Below are 21,916 nucleotides of genomic sequence, written 5' to 3'. Positions count from 1 at the left end.
ATTTTCTTCCAACAACTTTCTCTGGTTTGGTATCAGGGTAAGGATGACCTCAGAGAATGAGTTGAAAAATATTCCCCCCCTCCTTTTCTTTTTTCTTAAGAGACGGCATCTCACTATGTTGCTCAGGTTGTTCTCAAACTTCTGGCCTCAAGAGAACCTCCTGCCTCAGCCTCCTAAACAGCTGGGATTATAGGGAAGAACTATTGTGCCTGGCTCCCATCCTTCTTCTGGAAGAATCTCTGCAGAACTGAGATTATTTCTTCCTTAAAAATATGGTAGAATGTACCAGTGAAACCATCTGGGCCTGGAGTTTTCTTTGTGGAAGTGTTTTTTAACCATAATTCCTTTTAAAATACAGAGTTGTTCTGGCTGTTTCTTTTTTAGTCAGCTTTGATAGTTTGGGTCTTTCAAGCAATTTGTCTACTTTATCTAGGATAACGTATTTATTAGCATTAAATTGTTAAGAATATTCCCTTATTCTTTTCATATCTGTAGAAAGTCTGTAGTGATATGACAACTCTCACTCCTGATACTGGTAACTTGTATCTTCTCTATTTCCTGATCAGTCTGGCTAGAGCTTCCTCAATTTCATTGATCTCAAAGAACCAACTTTGACGACTGTTATTGATTTTCTCTATGGTTTTTCTATTTTCTGCTGCAATCATTATTATTTCTTTTATTCTGATTATTTTAGGTTTCATTTGCTTTTCTGTTTCTAGTTTCTTAACATAGAGACTGAAATCATTGATTTGAAACCTTTTTTAATATTTAGGTGTTTTAGTACTATAGACTTTCTTTTAAATACTATTTTTACACGCATCCCACAAAATTTGAAAAGTTGTATATTCATTTCCACTCAGTTCAAAATACCTTCCCTTTTGACCTCTGCTTTGACCCTTAGGCTGTTTAGAAGTGTGTTATTTGGTTTCCAAATATTTGGAGATTTTTCCAGAGATCTTTCTGTTACTGATTTTCTAATCTAATTTCATTATGGACAGAAAACAGACACTGTCTAATTTGAATCCTTTAAAATCTATTAAGATTTGTTTTATAGCATGAAGTCTGGACTATTCATAAACACTCCATGTGCATTTGAAAGAAATGTGTAAATTCCATTATTGCTGAAAGCAAGATTCTATAAACGTCAATTCAGTTAACTGGGTTGCTAGTGTTTTTCAGTTCTCCGGATCCTTACTGATTTTCTATTTGTTCCATTCATCTATTTCTTCCTGCAGTTCTATGAGTTTTTACTTCATTTATTTTGAAATTCAGTTGTTAGGTGCATTGTTACGTCCTCTCAATTGATGCGTTTATCATTATGAAGTGACAGTTTTATCCCTAGTAATATTTTGCTCTAAAATCTACTTCATCTGATACTAATATAATCCCTCCACCTTTCTTTGGATTCATATTAGCATGGTATAACTTTCTCATCCTTCTATTCTAACTTGAGTTTTATCTTTAAAATACATTGCTTGTAGGCAACATATAATTGGGACTTCCTATTACATGTCTGTCTTTTAACTGGGGTATTTAGACCACTTACTTTCAATGTGATTATTGATATGGTTAAAGTCTTGCTATTCCTTTAAATTTGTCCATTTGTTCTCTATTTCCTCTTTTACTCTCTTTTTTTGGATTGTCTATTTGACAATCTTTTACGATTCCATTTTATCTCTTTTGTTAGCTCATTAGCTGTAACCCTTAGATTGTGGGGTTGGGAGGCAGGAGGTGCTTTGAGGTTTACAGTAAACATCTTTATCAGTCAACCTCCAAATGATACTAGAGCACTTCGTAACAGCAAAAGATTTTTCCATTTCTCCTCTGCTGGCCTTCGTGCTACTGCTGTCATAAATTTCCCACAAAACCCACAATACGTTGTGGTTGTGTTTCTATAAATGGTCAAATATATTTTTTAAATTTTTTTAAAATAAGAAAAAATATTTTATATTTATTGTATTTACCATTTCCAGTACTATTTCTCTGTGTGCATCCAGATTTACGTCTGGTATCATTTTCCTTATGTCTGAAGAAGGCCTTCTAACATTTCTTACAGTGCAGATCTCCAGGTGATGAACTCTTTCAGCTTTGGTATGTCTGAAAACATCTTCATGTTGGCTTCATTCCTTAACTGCTTTAAAGAAGTTACTCCAGGCCGGGCGCGGTGGCTTACATCTGTAATCTCAGCACTTTGGGAGGCTGAGGCAGGTGGATCACTTGAGGTCAGGAGTTCGAGACCAGCCTGGCCAGCATGATGAAACCCCATCTCTACTAAAAATACGAAAAGAATTAGCTGGGCCTGGTGGCACATGCCTCTACTCAACTTGGGCAGCTGAGGCAGGAGAATCGCTTGAACCTGGGAGGCAGAGGTTGCAGTGAGTCGAGATCGTGCCACTGCACTTCAGCCTGGGCGACAGAGCAAGACTCCATCTCAAACAAAAAAAAAAGTTAATCCAGTATCTTCTTTCTGGCACGCATTGATTCTGATGAGAAGTCAGCTGTCAATTTCATCTTTGCTCCTTTTTATGTAATGTGTTCTTTTTTCTCTTGCTGCTTTTAAGATTTTTTTTCTTTATCACCAGTTAAGCAGTTAGACTATGGTATACATTGGTGTGGCTTTCTTCATGTTTCTTTTGGTTGGGATTTGTTGAACTGCTTGGAATTGTGAGTCTCTAGTTTTTATCATATTTGTAAAATTTTCAACCATTATTTCTTCAAATATATCGTCTGTCCCCCATCCCCCTCTCCTTCACCATCTCCAATTACACGTATATTTGGCTACCAGAAGTTGTCCCATGCCTCCCCACTTCTTTATTTTTTTCAGTCTTTTTCTGTGTTTCATCTTAGATTGTTTTATTGCTAAGTTTTCAAGTTGACTAACCTTTTCTCCTGCAGCATCTAATCTGCAGGCTAATCCTGTCCAGTGTATACCCATCTCAGACACTATTTTCAATTCAGGTATTTTTAAATATCTTCCATTGCTAACATGCTCAATCTTTCCTCTAGCTTCTTGAACAGTTGCAATATGGTTATAATTATCTCTGTCATCTTTGTTGACTAATTTTATCACCGGCAATATTTCTGGGTTGGTTTCCACTGATTTTTTTTTTTTCCTGCTCATTATGGATCATATATTTTGCTTCTTTGCATGCCTGGTAAGTTCTGATTTGATGCTAGACACTGTAAATTTTATCTTGTTGGGTGCTGGATATTCCTGTATTCCTGTAAGCTTTCTTGAGCTTTCTTCTGGGACACAGTTAAATTACTTGGAAACAATGTGATCCTTTCACGTTGTGCTTCTGAACTTTGTTAGGTGGGACCAGGGCAGAATTCAGTCTACAGCTAATTTTGCTCTACTACTGCAGCAACACCCTTCTGGATACTCTGCCCGACAGCCTGTGAATAACAAGGTTTCCGCTCCAGGTGGAATCAAATCTATTCCCAGCCCTGTAGGAGCTCCAAGCATTTCTCATTCTACTACTTTTAGGTGGTTCTTTCCCAGGCTTCCGGTGGTTTCTTTACTTGCTTGCACTGATCCATACACAACTGAAGACTCACACTCTGCATACCTTCAAAGTTCCTCTGCAAATCTTCAGAGCTCCCCATCTCTCTGTACAGCTCTCCATGTTCCTGTACTCTGCCCTGTGAACGCTCCAGGCTCCACTCCAGACTGCCAGCTCTGACTACAGCTCTCCATGTTCCTGTACTCTGCCCTGTGAACGCTCCAGGCTCCACTCCAGACTGCCAGCTCTGACTACAGCTCTCCATGTTCCTGTACTCTGCCCTGTGAACGCTCCAGGCTCCACTCCAGACTGCCAGCTCTGACTACAGCTCTCCATGTTCCTGTACTCTGCCCTGTGAACGCTCCAGGCTCCACTCCAGACTGCCAGCTCTGACTACAGCTCTCCATGTTCCTGTACTCTGCCCTGTGAACGCTCCAGGCTCCACTCCAGACTGCCAGCTCTGACTACAGCTCTCCATGTTCCTGTACTCTGCCCTGTGAACGCTCCAGGCTCCACTCCAGACTGCCAGCTCTGACTACAGCTCTCCATGTTCCTGTACTCTGCCCTGTGAACGCTCCAGGCTCCACTCCAGACTGCCAGCTCTGACTCCGAAACTCATGGAACCCACCAGCTTTGGCTGAATGCCCTCTCCCCGCCCTGTGGCCTGGAAAGTGGCACAATCATAGGGGTCACCTTGCCTGTTTCCCCGATCCCAGGGAAATTATTGTTTTATATATTATATACCGTTTTTTTAGTTGTTTAATATAGAAGAGCAAGCCTGGTCCCCTGGTCCCACTCCATCCTGGCTGAAAGCAAAAGTCTATGACATATCTATTATATTCTGAAAATTATTTCCCACTTTGCACTGAGTTATTCTTTCATTTTATGTTTTCCCACCTTTGAACTTAAGACTTCAGAATGTTGCAAAAACTAATTTAATATTTCATTAATAGAAAGGAAGGTCACGAGAAGGTAACCACTAACTTTTCTCACACAATTAAGTCTCCATAAAAAAAAAATCAGTGGAAAAATTTAGACAACTTAACAAATATACTACTGAAAATTAGGATGCCCCAGGGGAGTCTGAAATGTTAAAACACACATTTCAATACAAAAATCAATAAAGTCTGGAAAACCATTGAAATATCAATAGGCAATAAAATAATTCTTTGCCTCACAGTAAAGGCTCCAAAAATAGAAGTGGTATAATCTGTAACTTATTGGATGCTGGATCTACATTAGAAGACCTTTGAGAAAGCATAAACACCTAAAGGAAAAAAAAAAACTAAACCAATGACTAATCTATATGGACAAAGAATACCAAACACCTAATAATCAAAACTATGCACCAACATTCAAACCTGATAAGGTATCTTTATCAGACATGATGGTAAGATTCCAAGGTAAAGCTATATTAAGATGCTTTTTAATTATAAAATAATCTAAATTATAGAAAAGCACAGAGTAGAACAAAAAAATTCATTTAACCCACCAACCCGATTTTACAAATGTTAACATGTAGTCATATTACTATAGATCCTTTACTTTTTTTTAACTAAGTAGAACAATCTGGAAACAGTTGAAACCTCTCTATCTTTCCCCAGTCCCGCTGTTACTCACTTCCTAGAAGAAGCCACCTGCCATCCCTAGGTTAGCACACCCGCTCTGTTGTTATACTCTCATTCCAAAGATTAATAGCCGGAGATGATAAAAATAGTTTTGTTTTGTTTTGTCTGAGCAGGGTCTTTCTCTGTTGCCCAGGCTGGAGTGCAGTGGCACAATCATGGCTCACTGCAGCCTCAACCTCCCAGGCTGAAGCAATCCTCCCATCTCAGCCTCCCAAATAGCTCGGCTACAGGAAGGTACCACCAGGCCAGGCCAACATTTTTAAATTTTTAGTACAGATGAGGGTCTTGCTATGTTACTTAGACTGGTCTCAAACTCCTGCACTCAAGCCATCCTCCTGCTTTGGCCCCTCAAAGTGCTGGGATTATGGTGTGAGCCACCACGCCAGGCCATGTATTATTTTGTATATTAAAATTACAGAGTTAAGTACTTAAAGAATCTGTAGTACATCCTGTAGTAGAGTAGTAAAAACAAGAAAGCATTGCCTTAACAATATGTTGAAGGAACTGCCTCATGTGATAAGGCAATAATACGTTACGACTGTGCTGCAAATTATTGTATTCCTTTTGAAAAAAGAGAGGCTTCAAGGGAGTGTTTCTTTACAGAAGTGTGCCAGATAATACATGGAGAGAGAATCATAGAATTGGAAAAATCACAGTTTTTCAACCACCAATGATTCAGATAAGGATCATCAATAAATGCTAAAACCATTAGAAACAAGATACGTAAACGGTCTCAACGTTTATCACTCCGTAGACTACTTATAAATCTGAAAGACACTTTCACACCAGGAAAATCTGGTGGATGGCACCTTTAGCCAAAGGATTTAAATCTGTATCACCAATGAAGGGATAAACTGACATTCAGTGCTTCCTGATGTGATACAAGGAAGAATCACCTACATCAAGGCCAGCAAACTATTTTGGTAAAGGCCAGCGAGTCAGCATTTCAGGCTTTGTGGGCGAGTCTCCATCTCTGTGACAGTGTCTGTCCCAACTATTCAACTCTACCACTAAAGCACAAAAGTGGTACATATATGGTCCACAGATTGTAGTTTGTTAACCCCTGACCTACCTGGTAATCTTGCCAAAACTGCTTAACCTGAATCTAATAATGAGAAAACAATCTAGACAAATGCAAATTATGTAACATTCTATAAGACACTGGCCTAAGTTTTTCTTTAAAAATTAATATAATCAAAAACAAAAGAAGGTGGGGGACTGTTCCAGATTAATGGAGATTAGAAAGACATGACTTGTCACAAAAAGACATGAAGGACCCTTCAATGCATGTTCAATGCATGTTTCTTTTTTTTTTTTTTTTAATACAGATGGGGTCATACTGTGTTGTCTAGTCTGGTCTCAAACTCCCAGGCTCAAGTGATCCTCCTACCTCCACCTTCCAAAGTGTTGGGATTACAGGCATGAGCCACTGTGCCTGACCCCTTCAGTGTATATTTCTAAGTAAAAGAAGCCATTCTGAAAAGTCTACATACTGTATGATTCCAATTCAGTGACATTCTGGAAAATATACAGAGATAAGAAAAAAATCAGTAGTTGCCAAGGGTGCAGCATGGGGAGGGAGAGGATAAAGAAGTGAAGCACAGCGGATATTTTAGGCAGTGAAACTATTCTGTACGGCACTGTAACGGTGCTGTACGACATTACCCGTTTGTGAAAAACCCAAAGAACTTTGTAGCACAAAGAGTGAACCTCAATGTATGCAAAGTTAAAAAAAAAAAAAAAAAAAAAAAAGGTCGGGCGCAGCAACTCATACCTATAATCCTAGCACTTTGGGAGGCTGAGGCGGGCAGACTGCCTGAGTCCAGGAGTTTTGAGACCAGCCTGGGCTACATGGTAAAACCCCGTCTCTAGTAAAAATAAAACATAAAATAAAATAAATAAATAAAAATAAAAATTGGCCAGGCATGGCGGCATGCATCTGTAGTCCCAGTTGCTAGGAGGCTATGGTGGGAGAATCACCTGAGCCCAAGAGGTTGAGGCTGCAGCGAGCCGAGATGATGCCACTGCACTCCAGCCTGGGCAACTGGAGTGAGACCCTTTCTCAAAAAAAATTTTTTTTTAAATTATTTAAGAAGTCAGCGGATCCCAGGAAAGAATGCAGGTGGTGACAAGAGAATCTAATCTATCTGTACTACAAAAGCTACAACAACCTTACTGAAGGGAGTAGAAAAAAAAGTGCTGATCTAAATAACTCTGGCAATGAACAGATTTTGTAAGACTGCAGTGCTTATGGCGAAAGGACACAAAAGGACTGTATCTAACTGACATCAAGTGCTTCCCATGGGGATACACTGCTATACCTGTATGCTAGAATTAAACAATTAAATAAATGGATAGCAGATGGTGGGACCACGTTTCTCACTGTTGGTGTGGGAATTAACAGATAAGCAAGGAGAGGAAGCTAGAATGAACCATAGGGTAATGGATCAGAGATGGAAAGATCAGTAAGAATTCATGTTTAACATATTTACATATAGATCGTTACATATAAAAATATTTATACATATGTACATATGCAGAAGTTAATATAGACACCTATGTTTCTTTGCCTGATCAGCTGAGACAGTTTAAAATGACACTCCTTGGTCTTTAGATATCTACCATAGAAAAAAGAAAGAAAGAAATAACACTCTAGTAGCAATGAACACATCTACTACCTAGATCCTGGTTTCTAACACCATTTTCTACTAAAAAAGAACCGAGACTCTTTGGAAATAAAGCTGATTCTAGGAATAGGACATGTACAAGACAAGTCTGGAGCATCCGGTAGTAGCAGAAAGAAAAAGTACTGAACACGTGCACCCATGCACACTGAGGGCGTGTGTCAGAGGAGCACAGGAAGCAACTGAAAGAACTCCCAAAGCTAGCATAATCTGAGCAACAAAGTCAAGTCTGCCACACAGAACTCCAAAGGATTTTTGTACATATTTTATTCTAAAGGAAGGGGAGCATAACCCCCGAGTGTTTAACTGTGGATATGAATTCCTTCTGAAAAGTATAATTTGAAAAGGAAAGGAAGAAAAGAGTAACTTTACAGTAGAGCAACTTGACATGACTTCTGCCACTTAATCAAGGTCAACATCAATAATCCTAAATCATGTGGAAAGCGTACACCTCTGATACGATCCGATAAAATCACTCTGTGCCTCTGTGACCTTCCTCTCAAAAACCCATAAGCCCAGTCTAACCATGAGAAAAACATCAGACTGAACTGGAAGGTTGGACAGAGCTTCCACAGTGTTCTTTTTCATAGTTGGGATGACTTTACATTTGGAAACCAGATCTGAAGTATTAGTAAGAATCGAAATGCTTGCAAATTAAGAATAATTAAAATAATTTTATGTTATCTAGATAATTGGTTTGTCTAGTATTCTGAACCTAAAAAATACAGTCATCTATAGATGGTAATATATTATGATACCTCTATGATCATAATATCTGGTTAATATCCATTTCCCAGGCCCCGGGTGTGGTGGCTCATGCCTGTAATCCCAGCACTTGGGGAGGCTGGGGCAGATGGATCACTTGAGATCAGAAGTTTGAGACCAGTCTGCCAACATGGTGAAACCCCATCTCTACTAAAAATTCAAAATTAGCCAGGCATAGCAGCGCACACCTGTAATCCCAGCTACTCAGGAGGCTGAGGCAGGAGAATCGCTTCAACTTAGGAGGCAGAGGTTGTTAGCTGAGACCACACCACTGCACTCCAGTCTGGGCAACAGAGCGAGACTATGTCTCAAGAAAGAAGGAAAGAAAGAAAGGAAGAAAGGAAGGAAGAAAGAAAGTTCTCATACATCAGCAATAGGTTTATTATATTTATATGTAAATATATACATTTATATTTATTGTATTTACACGACTTAAGGTTTTGATGACCTGATGCTCTAGGGCCATGATTCTCAATGGAGAATGAATAAAATTTAACCAAAACTTTTTGGCTGAGGAGAAAATACAAAGAATGATGGCAGGTAACTAGGTTAACCTGTGGATGGCAAAACGTGACTACAAAAGAAAAGAACATTTAGAAAGCCTTGGGGAGGGAGGAGGATCGAAAAATAAAATTTAATTTAAAAAGAAAGGAAGGCAATAAAGTGTGTAAAATAACTCCAAGAGATCTTTCTTCACAATGACCATTTCTGTAACTGTACAAAATCCCCTATGCCACTGCCAAACAATCTCGCTAGCACTCAGCATTCAAAATACTAGAGCAAGATGAACTAAATTCAAAGACCTTTTTGACACAGAGTCCATCCACTTATTTCAGAGATCCCACTCAAGCAAGTGAGGCAGTAGAGAAGAATAAAGAAGCAATTTAGTGCAGTGTTTAGTAAGAGTACATGTTTGATAGTTAGTATGCCTGGGTTGATTTGCAGCTTTGCCTTTTACTACCCGTGCAACATCAGGAAAGTTTTATTCGTTTATTTATTTTTTTGAGGCATAGTCTTGCTCTGTGGCCCAGACTAGAGTGCAGTAGTGCAATCAAAGCTCACTGCAGCCTCAACTTCCTGGGCTCAAGTGATCTTCCCACCTCAGCCTCCTGAGTGCTGGCACTACAGATATATGCCCCCACGCCCAGCTAGTTTTTGTTTTGTTTTTTGTTTTGTTTTTGATTTTTGGAGAGACAGGGTCTTGCTATATTGCCCCGGCTGGCCTCAAGCTCCTGGGCCCAAGTGATCCTCCTGCCTTGGCCTCCCAAATTGCTGGGATTACAGACATGATCCACTGCAGGTGGCCAAGCAAGCTTCTTAAACCCTCTGTTCCTTAGTTTCTTCACCTGTAAAATGGTTCCAATTTTAGAGGGATGTTGTGAGGATGAAATGAGATACTCTAGGTAAAATTCTTAGTATAGTACCTGATACATAGTCATGTTTGCTATCATTATTATTATTACACATTTCAAAAATCCCTCACTATCAAACTATTTGATCTTTGTTATGTACACAATTCATAAAAGGCAAATATGTGGCCCATCAACCTTTCAGAGTTCCATAGTACCTCAAATCAAATGACAAAGGCTTGGACAGAGAGCCCACAACACAAAAGAGCCTGTACCCCAAAAGTTCACCTTTTAGTCAGTGGAACACATTTCCTTAAGTGCACAACTGAAACAAGCAGTGGCTGCTATTCCCACTGCAGATGAAAGGTGTGAGGAGGCGGGTCTGTGCCTCTCACTGTGACCAGTACCACTGCTCTGCCGGGGAAGGCATCGTGGTACCTGGGAAGAAAAGAACACCATGACCCTGGGAAACAGACATCTTCCCCTGCCACTGCAGCAGCTTGAAAACACACCTTATTCTCAAGGACTTCAAGAACCTAGTCTGCACTGTACAAAGAACATCACAGCACTTGCTATATCAACATTAAGAAACGCTGCAACCCATAAAACACATGAAGATTATAAATAAAAAAGTAGAGATTTGTTTCTATTCCAAACTCTGACTATGCTTTGGGTAACGACCTCTCAAAAGCACAACACTTTCTAATTGACACTGTCAGAGACCAGGAAGTGGCCCTCAAAATACGCCTCTTTAGCTAAGGATTTTTTTTTTAGCTAAGGGCAATTAAGCAGCAGCAGATGCAGGAAAGCTCTCAGCCCTCCCTCTGTTTGCCTAAAATCAGGACATACAATAGATTTACAAAGACAAAAAGTATCCCGCCCACCTCTCTACCAGGGAAAACAAAGGTTAACCACTGAAGACAACTTTAGACCCTTATCAGTCTGGAGATGGCACAACAGAATCCACATTAACGAGCTTTAGTAACTATCTATTGGTTATTCACCTTCCCACAAGTTGTCACCCTGAGAGATTCAGAGTTCATTTCCTTTGTCTTGTCACTTCTCTAAAATTTTACTCTTCTTTGTTGAGGATGCTACCTTATCTGGGGGAGTGAGGAGAATGAGAGAATGGGGAAGAGGAGAGAGGGGAATGAGGAGAGTGAGAGAGAACGGAGAAGAGGAGAGAGGGGAGGGAGTGAGGAGAATGAGAGAGAACGGAGAAGAGGAGAGAGGGGAGGGAGTGAGGAGAGTGAGAGAGAACGGGGAAGAGGAGAGAGGGGAGTGAGGAGAATGAGAGAGAACGGGGAAGAGGAGAGAGGGGAGGGAGTGAGGAGAATGAGAGAACGGGGAAGAGGAGAGAGGGGAGGGAGTGAGGAGAATGAGAGAACGGGGAAGAGGAGAGAGGGGAGTGAGGAGAATGAGAGAGAACGGGGAAGAGGAGAGAGGGGAGGGAGTGAGGAGAGTGAGAGAGAACGGGGAAGAGGAGAGAGGGGAGGGAGTGAGGAGAGTGAGAGAGAACGGGGAAGAGGAGAGAGGGGAGGGAGTGAGGAGAATTGTTTCAAGGTGAGCAGGTCTATGTGAACCTACCCCAGAAAGTCCGAGGAAGCTGAGAGGCTGAAGAAAGAGGCTGACACATTCAGTTTCTTAGAAAGACATATTGAATAGGAACTTACAAACAGAAGCCATGTCTGTGTCTCAGGCTTCGGCAGGACAAGACAATGGATCCACACACCATTATCCCCCAGACCCAGGGCTTATACCATAGGAAAGGGCGATCTGAAGGGATGTGCAGGGCAAGCAAAGCACAGTGACATCAAGGTTGTTCGACCTAAGGTCAGGATTTATAGTAAGTACCTGTTCTTACACAAGGAACAGCAGATAACCTGGAAATCTTAGAGGCATCTCGAAACTGGGGCTAATGAGAAGTCAATATGGCAGACCAGCATCCAAGATGGAGCTGCTCTGGCCTCCACAGGAATAAAACAAACATAACAAAATGTTCACACAGGGAATCTGTGTGAAGAGCATCCAGGAATTCTTTGTCCTGTTCCTGCAACTTGTCTATGACTCTGAAATCATGTCAAAGTAAAAAAAAATTACATTGGACATACAGCAATATTATTCGTCAAAACCAATGGAACTATACAAGAAATCTGCAGATTGCACCATATATAAATAACACTTCAATTAAAATAATAAAACCTTATTTTAGATGTTTTCTCAAAGGTCGATGATTAGAACACTTCAATAATTAAAAACAGAGAAGAGAAACCCATTGAGGACGTAACAGAATGAAGACTAACTTCATGCATACTTTTAGTTTGAAACAATAAACTAGCACCACCGTTTCTGTGTCTGTGACCACAATTATCAGCAGCTCTCATGACTTCCTGCTGTACGGCCCCCGCTCCCCTCCTGCCACGCTTCCCCATGTGACCACCCCACACCCCCTGGGCTCAGCTGGGTACCACAATCAGCTACACTGCACTCCCTTGCTAATCAACCTCCAAATACATAAGCCCATTAACAACAAACCTAGATATTGCCTTTTTTTAATTAAAAAAAAAAGCCAAAAATGACGGTCACAATCCCTCATGAGGACACAGACTATTCAGTGAGAATCCTTGAGGGAGGCCCTCTGCAGATACCAGGGCCCAGAATAGGGGCTCACCCAGCACCTGGCTTAGAACCCAGGTTAATCTTTCAAAGTACTTTAGGATTTGTTAAAGATTATTATTAATGTCATAGTCAGCTATTTTTAAAAAATACTAGTAAAACAAAATGGCTTTCACATCTCATACCTTGCTTTAGAAATATGATAAATTCCTTTACAGTTTGGTCCAAATTCACTCCATGATACACTATAGGTTTGAAATTGCGATGCTCAAAGGAACGGATGAGGCGAACTGTGATGGTCACTTCTTCAGGAGCCATGTGAGGGATTCCTGTGGCGAGAGACACGAGAACCGTCTGAATGAAGCCAGCTCACAGCTGTCTACCAGCGCCTGGCCTGCATCTCTATCATCAGCTCTCCGGCACCAGCCCCCTCTTCCATGCTGCATGATGACTGACAGAGTTCCCAAACAGAAGCCAGGTTCCAGAGTCCCCAGAAGGGTCAAGTGATTATGCCCACCTATCCACTGCAATTCTGGACGGCTCTGTCACAGACACAGATGTTCTGACCAGCAGAAAACTGACAGGGTACACAAGATGAACCAAAGTAACACAGGGGCGTGTGTATGTGTGGAAGCAGAGAAGCAGAATGGCCAAACACAAACACATGGCAAACACACGTCTATTGTGGGTACCCTACGTCAGTGGGCCCCTCAGCTGGCCCTGAGATGGAAGCACATTTATATTAGAATCAACTATCAACAGACAGCATTTCAATCTCATAAATGCTGCCAGATTTCAGGGCTGATTTAATTATATATGATGGTGTACCCGTCTTTCACATTACTAAAGCTCAGTATGTATATTTCATTCTAAAACTAAGTACTAGGCACATGTGCCAGGTCTTAATGTTATCTCATTTAATTCATTCAATTCTCTCACCAAACCATGAAGCATTTTGCCTCACGCTTTAGTGAGAGAATTAAGTGAGATAATATTTTAAAGATGAGAAGATTGACTTGGAGAGATTGCATCAACTGCCCCAAATCATAAAGCTGGCAAATAATGGAGTCAGGATTCAAGCATCAATTTAATTCCAAAGTCCATGCTTTCTAATACATGCACACACACACACACACACACACACACACACACACAAATTGGAAAACCACCCCAAATTATTTCCTCCAAAAAATTTCTGCACAGTTGCCAATGTTTTTTTCCATGCTTAAAAAATATTTTTGTTTTGAAGTATTTTAAGCAAACAGTTAAAAAAAAAAGAACCTGCTACACTATCCTGTCAAATCTTAACATTCTGATGCAACTGCATCAACTTTTAGGAAGAAAATACATCAGAAGTCCCGTGTACCCTCCCCAATTCCACCAGCATTTCCTGCCCTGGGACGACAGAGCAGTGACTCACACACACCATTCCAATACATAATTTTACACTCTAATTCGTATCATTTGAATCTACAGAAAATAGACTATTATGTGCAGCAATAACAACACTTTCTATATATATTTTTTAACTTTGTTTTGTTTTGTTTGAGACAGGGTCTCACTCTGTCACCCAGGCTGGTCTCCAACTCCTGAGCTCAAGTGATCCTCCTGCCTTAGCCTCTGAAAGTGCTGGGATTATAGGTGTGAGCCACCAAGCCCAGCAACACTTTCTGTTATATATCAACAATGCTTACATGCCAGATACTATTCTAAGTGCTTAGCACTCATTCTATCATCGACTGCCCACTCACCTCCAATCAGCCTGTGAGGTTGGTAAGATCATCTCATACAGAAAAAGTGAAACACAAATAGGCTGAAGTACTGTGCCCACAGATACACAGTATGGTTAACTTTAAAACATGGTGTATTATATGTAGCTTCCACAAGCCTTTCAGCATCGCTTTTCATTTATCTGTGTTGAAAGATGTAACTCTAACTCTCACATTCACTTTCTGAAGTATCAAAAACCCATTTGTTTTAAAGATACAAGCAGGGCGTAGTTCTATCTAGTAGTACCAGTACCTACTTTGTGCTACTTACAACTTTGCATGTAACTTTAAACCATAATATACAGTAAGAGTAAGTATTAGAAAAAAAAAATACCTGTAATACTGATAAATGTAAGGAAAGCTATACGACCTCACTAGTAGTCAGGGAAATTCAAAATAACAATGAGACATATCACTCGTCTAACTGATAAATTACAAAGTCTAACAATACCTCCTACTGGCAAAGGTAGAGAACAATGAAAACCTCATCGATGACAGCAGGCACTTAAAGGAGCAGTACTTTTGGAGACAATTAGGCAATCTTTAGTAAAACTGAAGATACACATACCTTTTGATCCTACAATTTCATTCATACATAGATACCCTAAGGAATCTCACATATATACACAAGGAGGAACCATAAAATATTAATAGCAGTGTCATTTTTTAACTGCCAAAACTGGAAACAACTGTCCATCAACGGCAGAACAGATAAGAAAAGGATGGGGTACTCATACGATGAAATATGACAAGCAATCGAAATGAATGGATTGGAACTACAAGCATCAACATGGATAAATCTCAAAAACACTACCATGAGTGGAAAAAAGCAAGTTGCAGAAGAATCAGAGCATTCCGTACTATCATTTATACAAAGTTCATAAACATAGTCTTTATTTTGTTTCATACGAGACAATTAGTCAGGCACGGTGGCTCACCCCTGTAATACCTGCACTTTGGGAGGCTGAGGCGGAAGGATGGTTTGAAGTCAGGAGTTCGAGACCATCCTGGCCAATATGGTGAAACCCAGCCTCTAATAAAAATACAAAAATTAGCCAGGCATGGTGGCGGGTGCCTGAAATCCCAGCTACTCAGGAGGCTGAGGCAGGCAGGAGAATCTCTTGAACCCGGGAGACGGAGGCTGCCGTGATCGGAGATCGTGCCACTGCACTCCAGCCTGGGTGCCAAAGCAAGACTCGGTCTCAAAAAAAAAGAAAAAAAGAAAAAAGAAAGGAGACAATCACCTGAGGTGTAGGAAGAATTATGTACTTGAGAAGTAATAAATTGGGGCTTCAATTATATTAGTAACATTTTATATCTTAAGCAGATGTTAGGTATATGGCTTTTTGTTTGTTTTGAGACAGAGTCTCACTCTGTCGCCAGGCTGGAGTGTGGTGGCGCCATCTTGGCTCATCACAACCTCCCTCTCCGGGGTTCAAGCAACTCTCCTGCCTCAGCCTCGTGAGCAGCTGGGACTACAGGTACACACCACCACGCCTGGCTAATTTTTATATTTTTAGTAGAGATGGGGTTTCACCATGTTGGCCAGGCTGGTCTCCAACTCCTGACCTCGGGTGATCCGCCTGGCTCGGCCGCCCAAAGTATATCATTCTTTATGCCTTTTACTACGTCTGGGATATTTTGTAACACACACAAGCAAGTCACATTAATTTGGCCTGGAAAATCTCTCTGAATCTTATAAGCATGTTTTGTGGTTAATTAGTTTAACAAATCTTTTCACAATTTCAATATTAGTTACTTCACTATTTCTTATTAAATCTGGCTTACAATGCTTCTCTGAAAATCTGATCCCAGAATCTATCACATAATAGCAGTTCTGCAAACATCTACAAAATTAAAATTTTAAATATACTGAAGTACTCAATAAGGAATAGCTCCTGAGAAAGAGATATATAGAAGCCTCTTGTATTTCAGAAGCAGTGTTGACAGGTTTGCTAAAGCTATGACCACATCTCCCTCTTCTCACCCCCCAAAACAACAAAAAAGCCCTCCCAAACACACATATATGCACACACCTACACACACACACACACACACACACACACAGGGAAGCCCTATAATGCAGCCCAGTGTCCCTAAGAGCTTAGAGTTGGACAGATTTAACTATTTAACTTAAAGATCAACTCTGCTTCTTAGCTGTGTTATAAAATAAGAAATCCTTGAAAAGCTGTTCCATGTTAGCCAGGCATAGTCCCAGCTACTCGGGAGGCTGAGGCAGGGAGGTGGAGGTTGCAGTGAGCTGAGATTGCACCACTGCACTCCAGCCTGGGCATCAGAGTGACACTCCGTCTCAAAAAACAAACAAACAAAAAAACAAGTTGTTCCATTAATTTAAGAAATTAACATACATTAAACACAATTCTTCGCACATCGGAGGATCTCAGTAAGTAGTAGCTGCTTTTATCATCATTATTCTATTTAGACTAAAATAGGTTTGGGTATAAAGACAGCTAAGCAGCAGATAAATATAAATTCCCGGATGTAATGAAGCGAAGGCTGCGCAGGCTGGCACTTGCATTCCTCATGAAACTGTTTTTCACAATTACAGGTTTGTTATTTTCACTTAATAAAAACCTGCCCATATGCTGTACTTAAATAGTTGAACTTTTCCATTTAAAACCCCAAAATCTGAGTTATATCTAATTTTGGGCAACTATTGTCATTTTTCTAAAAAATGTGCTTCAATTTATACTCAGTAACAAAACAGTATCAGAAGGACCATTATCTAATTTGCCGTAAGGACAGTGGGACGCAGGCTTGTCGGCCTAGAGAGGATGACATAATGAAGAGGCGGCTTAGAAGACTAATCTTACAGATAATAAAATCTGACATTTTTCCCAGAAGGTTTGGCCTGGTTTTTTTTAAAAAGTGAATGTGATCAATTTTAAAAAGCATTCCTCAAATGAAAAGGCAGAGAAGCCAATAAAAATAAACTTCGGGATAAATTAACAAAAAATATTCAAGGACATAAAAGATTTAAATAAATGAAATGATAGACAATGTCCTTAACTACAAAGGTTCAAAGTAGTAAAGAAATCAAGTCTCCCTAAATTGACCTATGCATTGAATAAAATCCCAATCAAAATAAAAAAGGGCTGTTTGGGAATCTTGACACAAATAATTCTAAAATCCATCTAGAAGAATCTGTGACCTTTGTCAGCAAAGTCATAAAACAACAAAAAAGAAAAGAGACCAGTGACACCAATTATTAAAACACATTATAAAGCAACCGTTATACAGGAAAAAGCTTGTTTGATTTTCATAATTTTACAAAATCCAATAACAACTATTTTAAATGCAAAATCAAGCCACAGTAACGTAAATTTTGATACTGGAACAGAAATAGATAGGCAAATCTGTGAAATCTAACAGAGAACTCAGATTTCAGGTTATAAAAAATTTAATATAAGATGAAAGTGGCATCTCAAATTAGTGGGGAAAAGATAGTTTCCTTAATAAATGGCATTGAGAAAACTAATAATGGATTTGGGGAAAAGTAATAATGGATTCTTATCTTACTCCTTATACAAAACCACCTCTCAATGAAACAAATATTTAACGGTAAAATCATAAAGAGGCACCAGAAGAAAATAGGTACATATTTTTATAATCTTAAGATAGGAAAAGCTCTAAGCAAAGACAACGCAGGAGTCATCAAGGAAAAGACTAACAGTTGTAACAACATAAAAATGTAAAAAGAGACCAATATCCTAATAGAAACAAGGATAAAGGTAATTAACAGGCAACTGGCTAAACTTAAGCCAATAATGTGAAAAGATCAGCTTTACTTCCAACTAAAGAACTGAAAGAGAAACAGATATCAATTCTGCCATAAGACTGGTATAATAAGAAAAATTAAAAACTAGCCAACCAGTGTTGGCAAGGATATGGAGAAACAAATATTTTTTATAAACTAGTGGCAAGAATATAAAATGAAACACCCTATCTGGAGGTGAGTGGGTAGTCTGTATCAAAATTTTAAATTTGTCTACCCTTTGACATGGCAATTTCTTTTCTAATAATTCACCCTGAGAAGATAATCATATCAATTATTTTATAAACCCATGAGTTCATAATGACACTTTTTAAAAAAGCTAGTCATTCTGGAGGCTAACAGGGCACTAATTTGTTTTTCTGAAAAGTGGCTTTCCAAGTGAGGGTTGGTGGAAATAAGAAATCAAACATTTTACCCTTCCTTTCTTGTACAGACAATATTTCAGTGTTACCAAATAGCTTATGAAAAAAAGCTTCTTCTTTATAGAAGAATTACAGCTAAAAAGTACTAAAAGAATAAAATTTTTAAAATCCCAATTTACATACCTTATCAGGATGGCTAAAATAAAACACAGCAAGAGCCCCAAATGTTGGTGAGGGTGGAGAAATTCACATACATTGCTGGTAGGAATGTAAAATGGTACTAGCCAGTCTGAAAAAGAATATGGCAATTTCTCACAAAACTAGGCATACCCATTGTATAACACAGTAATTGCATTCTTGGGCATTTATGCTAGAGAAACAAAAACTTACATTGACACAAAAACCTGTACATGAATGTGTACAGCATATCCATGTGTAATACCACAAAACTGGGAAACAATCCAAATGCCCTTTAACATATGAATGATCAGACAAACTGCAGTATATCCATATCATGAAATACTAGTCAGTAATAAAAAGAAATAAATTATTGATACAGGAAACAATCAGGGTGAATCTCAAGGGAATCAAACTGAATGGAAAAAGGCAGTCTCAAAAGGTTGCATACTGTATAATTCCATTTTTATGTCATTCCTGTGATGACAAAATTACAGAAATACCAAAATGAAGAATGCCTTAGGGTGTTGCTAGGGGTTGGGGAGGAGAGGGAAAGAGGTGTCTGTAGCTATTAAAGGGTAAAATGAGAGATCCTTGTGATGGAAATGTTTTGATTCTCGACTGTGGTGTTACCCATTTTTATCTACATGCGATGTAACTGCACAGAACTAAATGCATACACATGCAGGCATACACATATATACACACACGTGCATATAAAACTAGTGAAATCTAAATGAGGTCCATTGTTTGTACCAATGTCAATTTCCTGCCTGTAAAATCGGACTATACTCAAGCAAGATGTTGCCAATGGGGGAAAGCGGATGAAGGGGAAATGGGATCTCTGTATTATTTCCTACATCTACATGTGAATCTACAATTATCTCAAAATAAAAAGATTCTAAAAATTATCATTCTGAAAACCCTAATGAAATGAGTGTAGGTGATGATCATAAAGCGGTGTTAAAACCATCAGGTAAAAGACTGATGGGAAACTTTCGCATGGGTACATCGGGGGCTGACAACACCTGAGCTTACTAATCAATATTAATGAATGAATCAAGACTCCAGATCTCACTCCCAGTTTATCAGCTATGATAGTGTGTGTAAGAACATGTTAAATGACACCACAAGGAGGCCATCAGCCAAGTTCAGATGGTGGAAAATTGTACTGGAAAAATGACTTGATTTCTTCAACAAATGGCATGAGAAATAAAGAGAACAGAGGAAGGCTATATATTAAAAGAGACTTAAAAGAGATAATCTCAACCAATGCAACATTTAGTCTTTGTATGGATCCTAATTTGTATAATATTAGATGATATTAGGAATTAATGTTAATTCTGTGTATATCATATTATGGTTATGTTTTTAAGTCCTTATCTTAAAAGACTGAGGAATACACAGGTGAAATGGTGACCTGTATTTGCTTTCAAATACCCTAGCAGAGGAAAAACAATTATAGAAGCGTAGATTAAAAAAACATTAGTAGAGACCAAGCATGGTGGCCCATGCCTGTAATCCCAGCACTTAGGAGGCTGATGAGGCAGGAGGATCACTTAAGCACAGGAGTTCGAGACCAGCCTGGGCAACATATCGAGACCTCATCTCTACAAAAAATGTTTTTAATTAGCTGAGTGCAATGACACACATCTATAATCCTAGCTACTTGGGAGACTGAGGCAGAAGGATCACTTGAGCCAGAAGTTTGAGGCTGCAGTGAACTATGTACTGTGCTCCACACCACTACTCTCCAGCCTGGGCAACAGGGCAAGACTCTGTCTCAAAAAAAAAAAAAAAGTAATAAACCATTGTTAACTGTTGACGCTGGTTATATATGAAGCCTCATATACTTTTCCATTTGTAAATGCTTGACATTTTTCCTAATAAAAACTTTTGCAAGAAGATTGTAAGTGCACAAAAGTGTACATTCAAAGATTTTCTTTCACTGAAATGTTTCTAATAGTTAACAAAATTAGAATCCAATTAAATGTCCACCAGTAAAGATACGGTTAAGTAAATTATGCCATGCAATAAAATAAAATACCCTGCAGTCATTAAAGGGTGATATGGATATATGGATACCAACTTTGAAAGATGGCCATGACATACTAGTGAGTAAAAAAACAAGTTAGGCTGGGCGCGGTGGCTCACACCTTTAATCCCAGCACTTTGGGAGGCCAAGGCGGGTGGATCACCTGAGGTCAGGCGTTAGAGACCAGCCTGACCAACATGGTGAAACCCTGTCTCTACTAAAAATACAAAGTTAGCCAGGTGTGGTGGTGCACACCTCTAATCCCAGCTACTCGGGAGGCTGAGAAAGGAGACTCACTTAAACCCAGGAGGCAGAGGTTGCAGTGAGCCAAGATTGTGCCATTGTACTGCAGCCTGGACGACAAGAGTGAAATTCTGTCTTAAAAAAAAAAAAAGAAGTTAAAGGGCTGGGTGCTGTGGCTCACACTTGTAATGCCAGCACTTCGGCAGGCCAAAGCAGGCAGACTGTTTGAGTCCAGGAGTTCAAGAGACCAGCCTGGGCAACGCGGTGAAACCCCATCTCTACTAAAAATACAAAAATTAGCCCGTCATGGTGGCATAAGCCTGTAGTTGGGGGGCTGAGGTGGGAGGATCGTTTGAGCCTGGGAGGCGGAAGTTGCCATGAGCCAAGATTGCACCACCGCACTGCAGCCTGGGAGACAAAGCCAGACCCTGTCTCAAAAAAAAAAAAAAAAAAAAAATTAGAAAACTGCCTGCGTATACTATCACCGCATGTTTGTAATGTCAGTATGTTACATGTAAACATAAGCATGGAGAGATGTCCAGAAAAGCCTTTACCAAAACATTAACAGTGGCTATCTCTGAGGGCAGAAATCCAAGAGACTGTTACTTGTTTTATATACTTTTTAATATTGTTTGATGTTTTACCAATCATGTGTTTTTAAATTAAGCTATTTCCTGTATACTTATATTTGCACTTTTCTGATATATGTGTATGCATCAACAAAAAGTTATTTTAAAAACTCAGCTATTTCCATTTCTTTTTAAGAAGGAAGAGATAACAGAACAAAGCAAACAATACCAAACTTTCGAGAGTATTGGAAAGGAGGGAAGGGCTAGGAACTTAGTTATACTCCTGCTATGTACCAAGGAACACCAAATAAATCCAAACAGCATTCGGAGGCACCAGAAGCAGGTCACACGCCCAGAGGAGTCTGAACTTGTCCAGGATGGTACAAGCCCCTCGCTGCCTCTCCAGTGGTATACATCACC

At 39.6% G+C, this 21,916-nt stretch overlaps 1 protein-coding gene across 16 annotated transcripts in view; it reads right to left on the bottom strand.

Annotated features, from left to right (window-relative positions):
* The window catches only part of C11H2orf76 (chromosome 11 C2orf76 homolog), an 80,340-nt gene that overhangs the window by 47,583 nt on the left and 10,841 nt on the right, over nt 1-21,916 (bottom strand). For 10 of the 16 annotated variants that reach the window (XR_011609681.1, XM_071072627.1, XM_071072620.1 and 7 more), the window contains exon 2: nt 12,731-12,874. The exons of 1 other annotated variant lie outside the window; for it this stretch is intronic. Coding sequence is in view for 14 of the 15 variants with exons in the window: in XM_071072619.1 (XP_070928720.1) it covers nt 12,731-12,874 (144 nt within the window). In the remaining variant the exon portion in view is untranslated. Of the gene's footprint in view, nt 1-12,730; nt 12,875-13,062; nt 13,266-14,296; nt 14,458-18,655; nt 18,762-18,862; nt 20,430-21,916 lie in introns of those variants that run through there. 5 more of the 16 variants (XM_071072623.1, XM_071072622.1, XM_071072624.1 and 2 more) reach the window with 4 other exon arrangements.

Source organism: Macaca nemestrina, chromosome 11 (genome assembly GCF_043159975.1).
Source record: "Macaca nemestrina isolate mMacNem1 chromosome 11, mMacNem.hap1, whole genome shotgun sequence".
Classification (NCBI taxonomy): Eukaryota; Metazoa; Chordata; class Mammalia; order Primates; family Cercopithecidae; genus Macaca; species Macaca nemestrina.
Note: the sequence above shows the minus strand (reverse complement) of the source record. Positions and strands in the feature narration are given on the sequence as shown.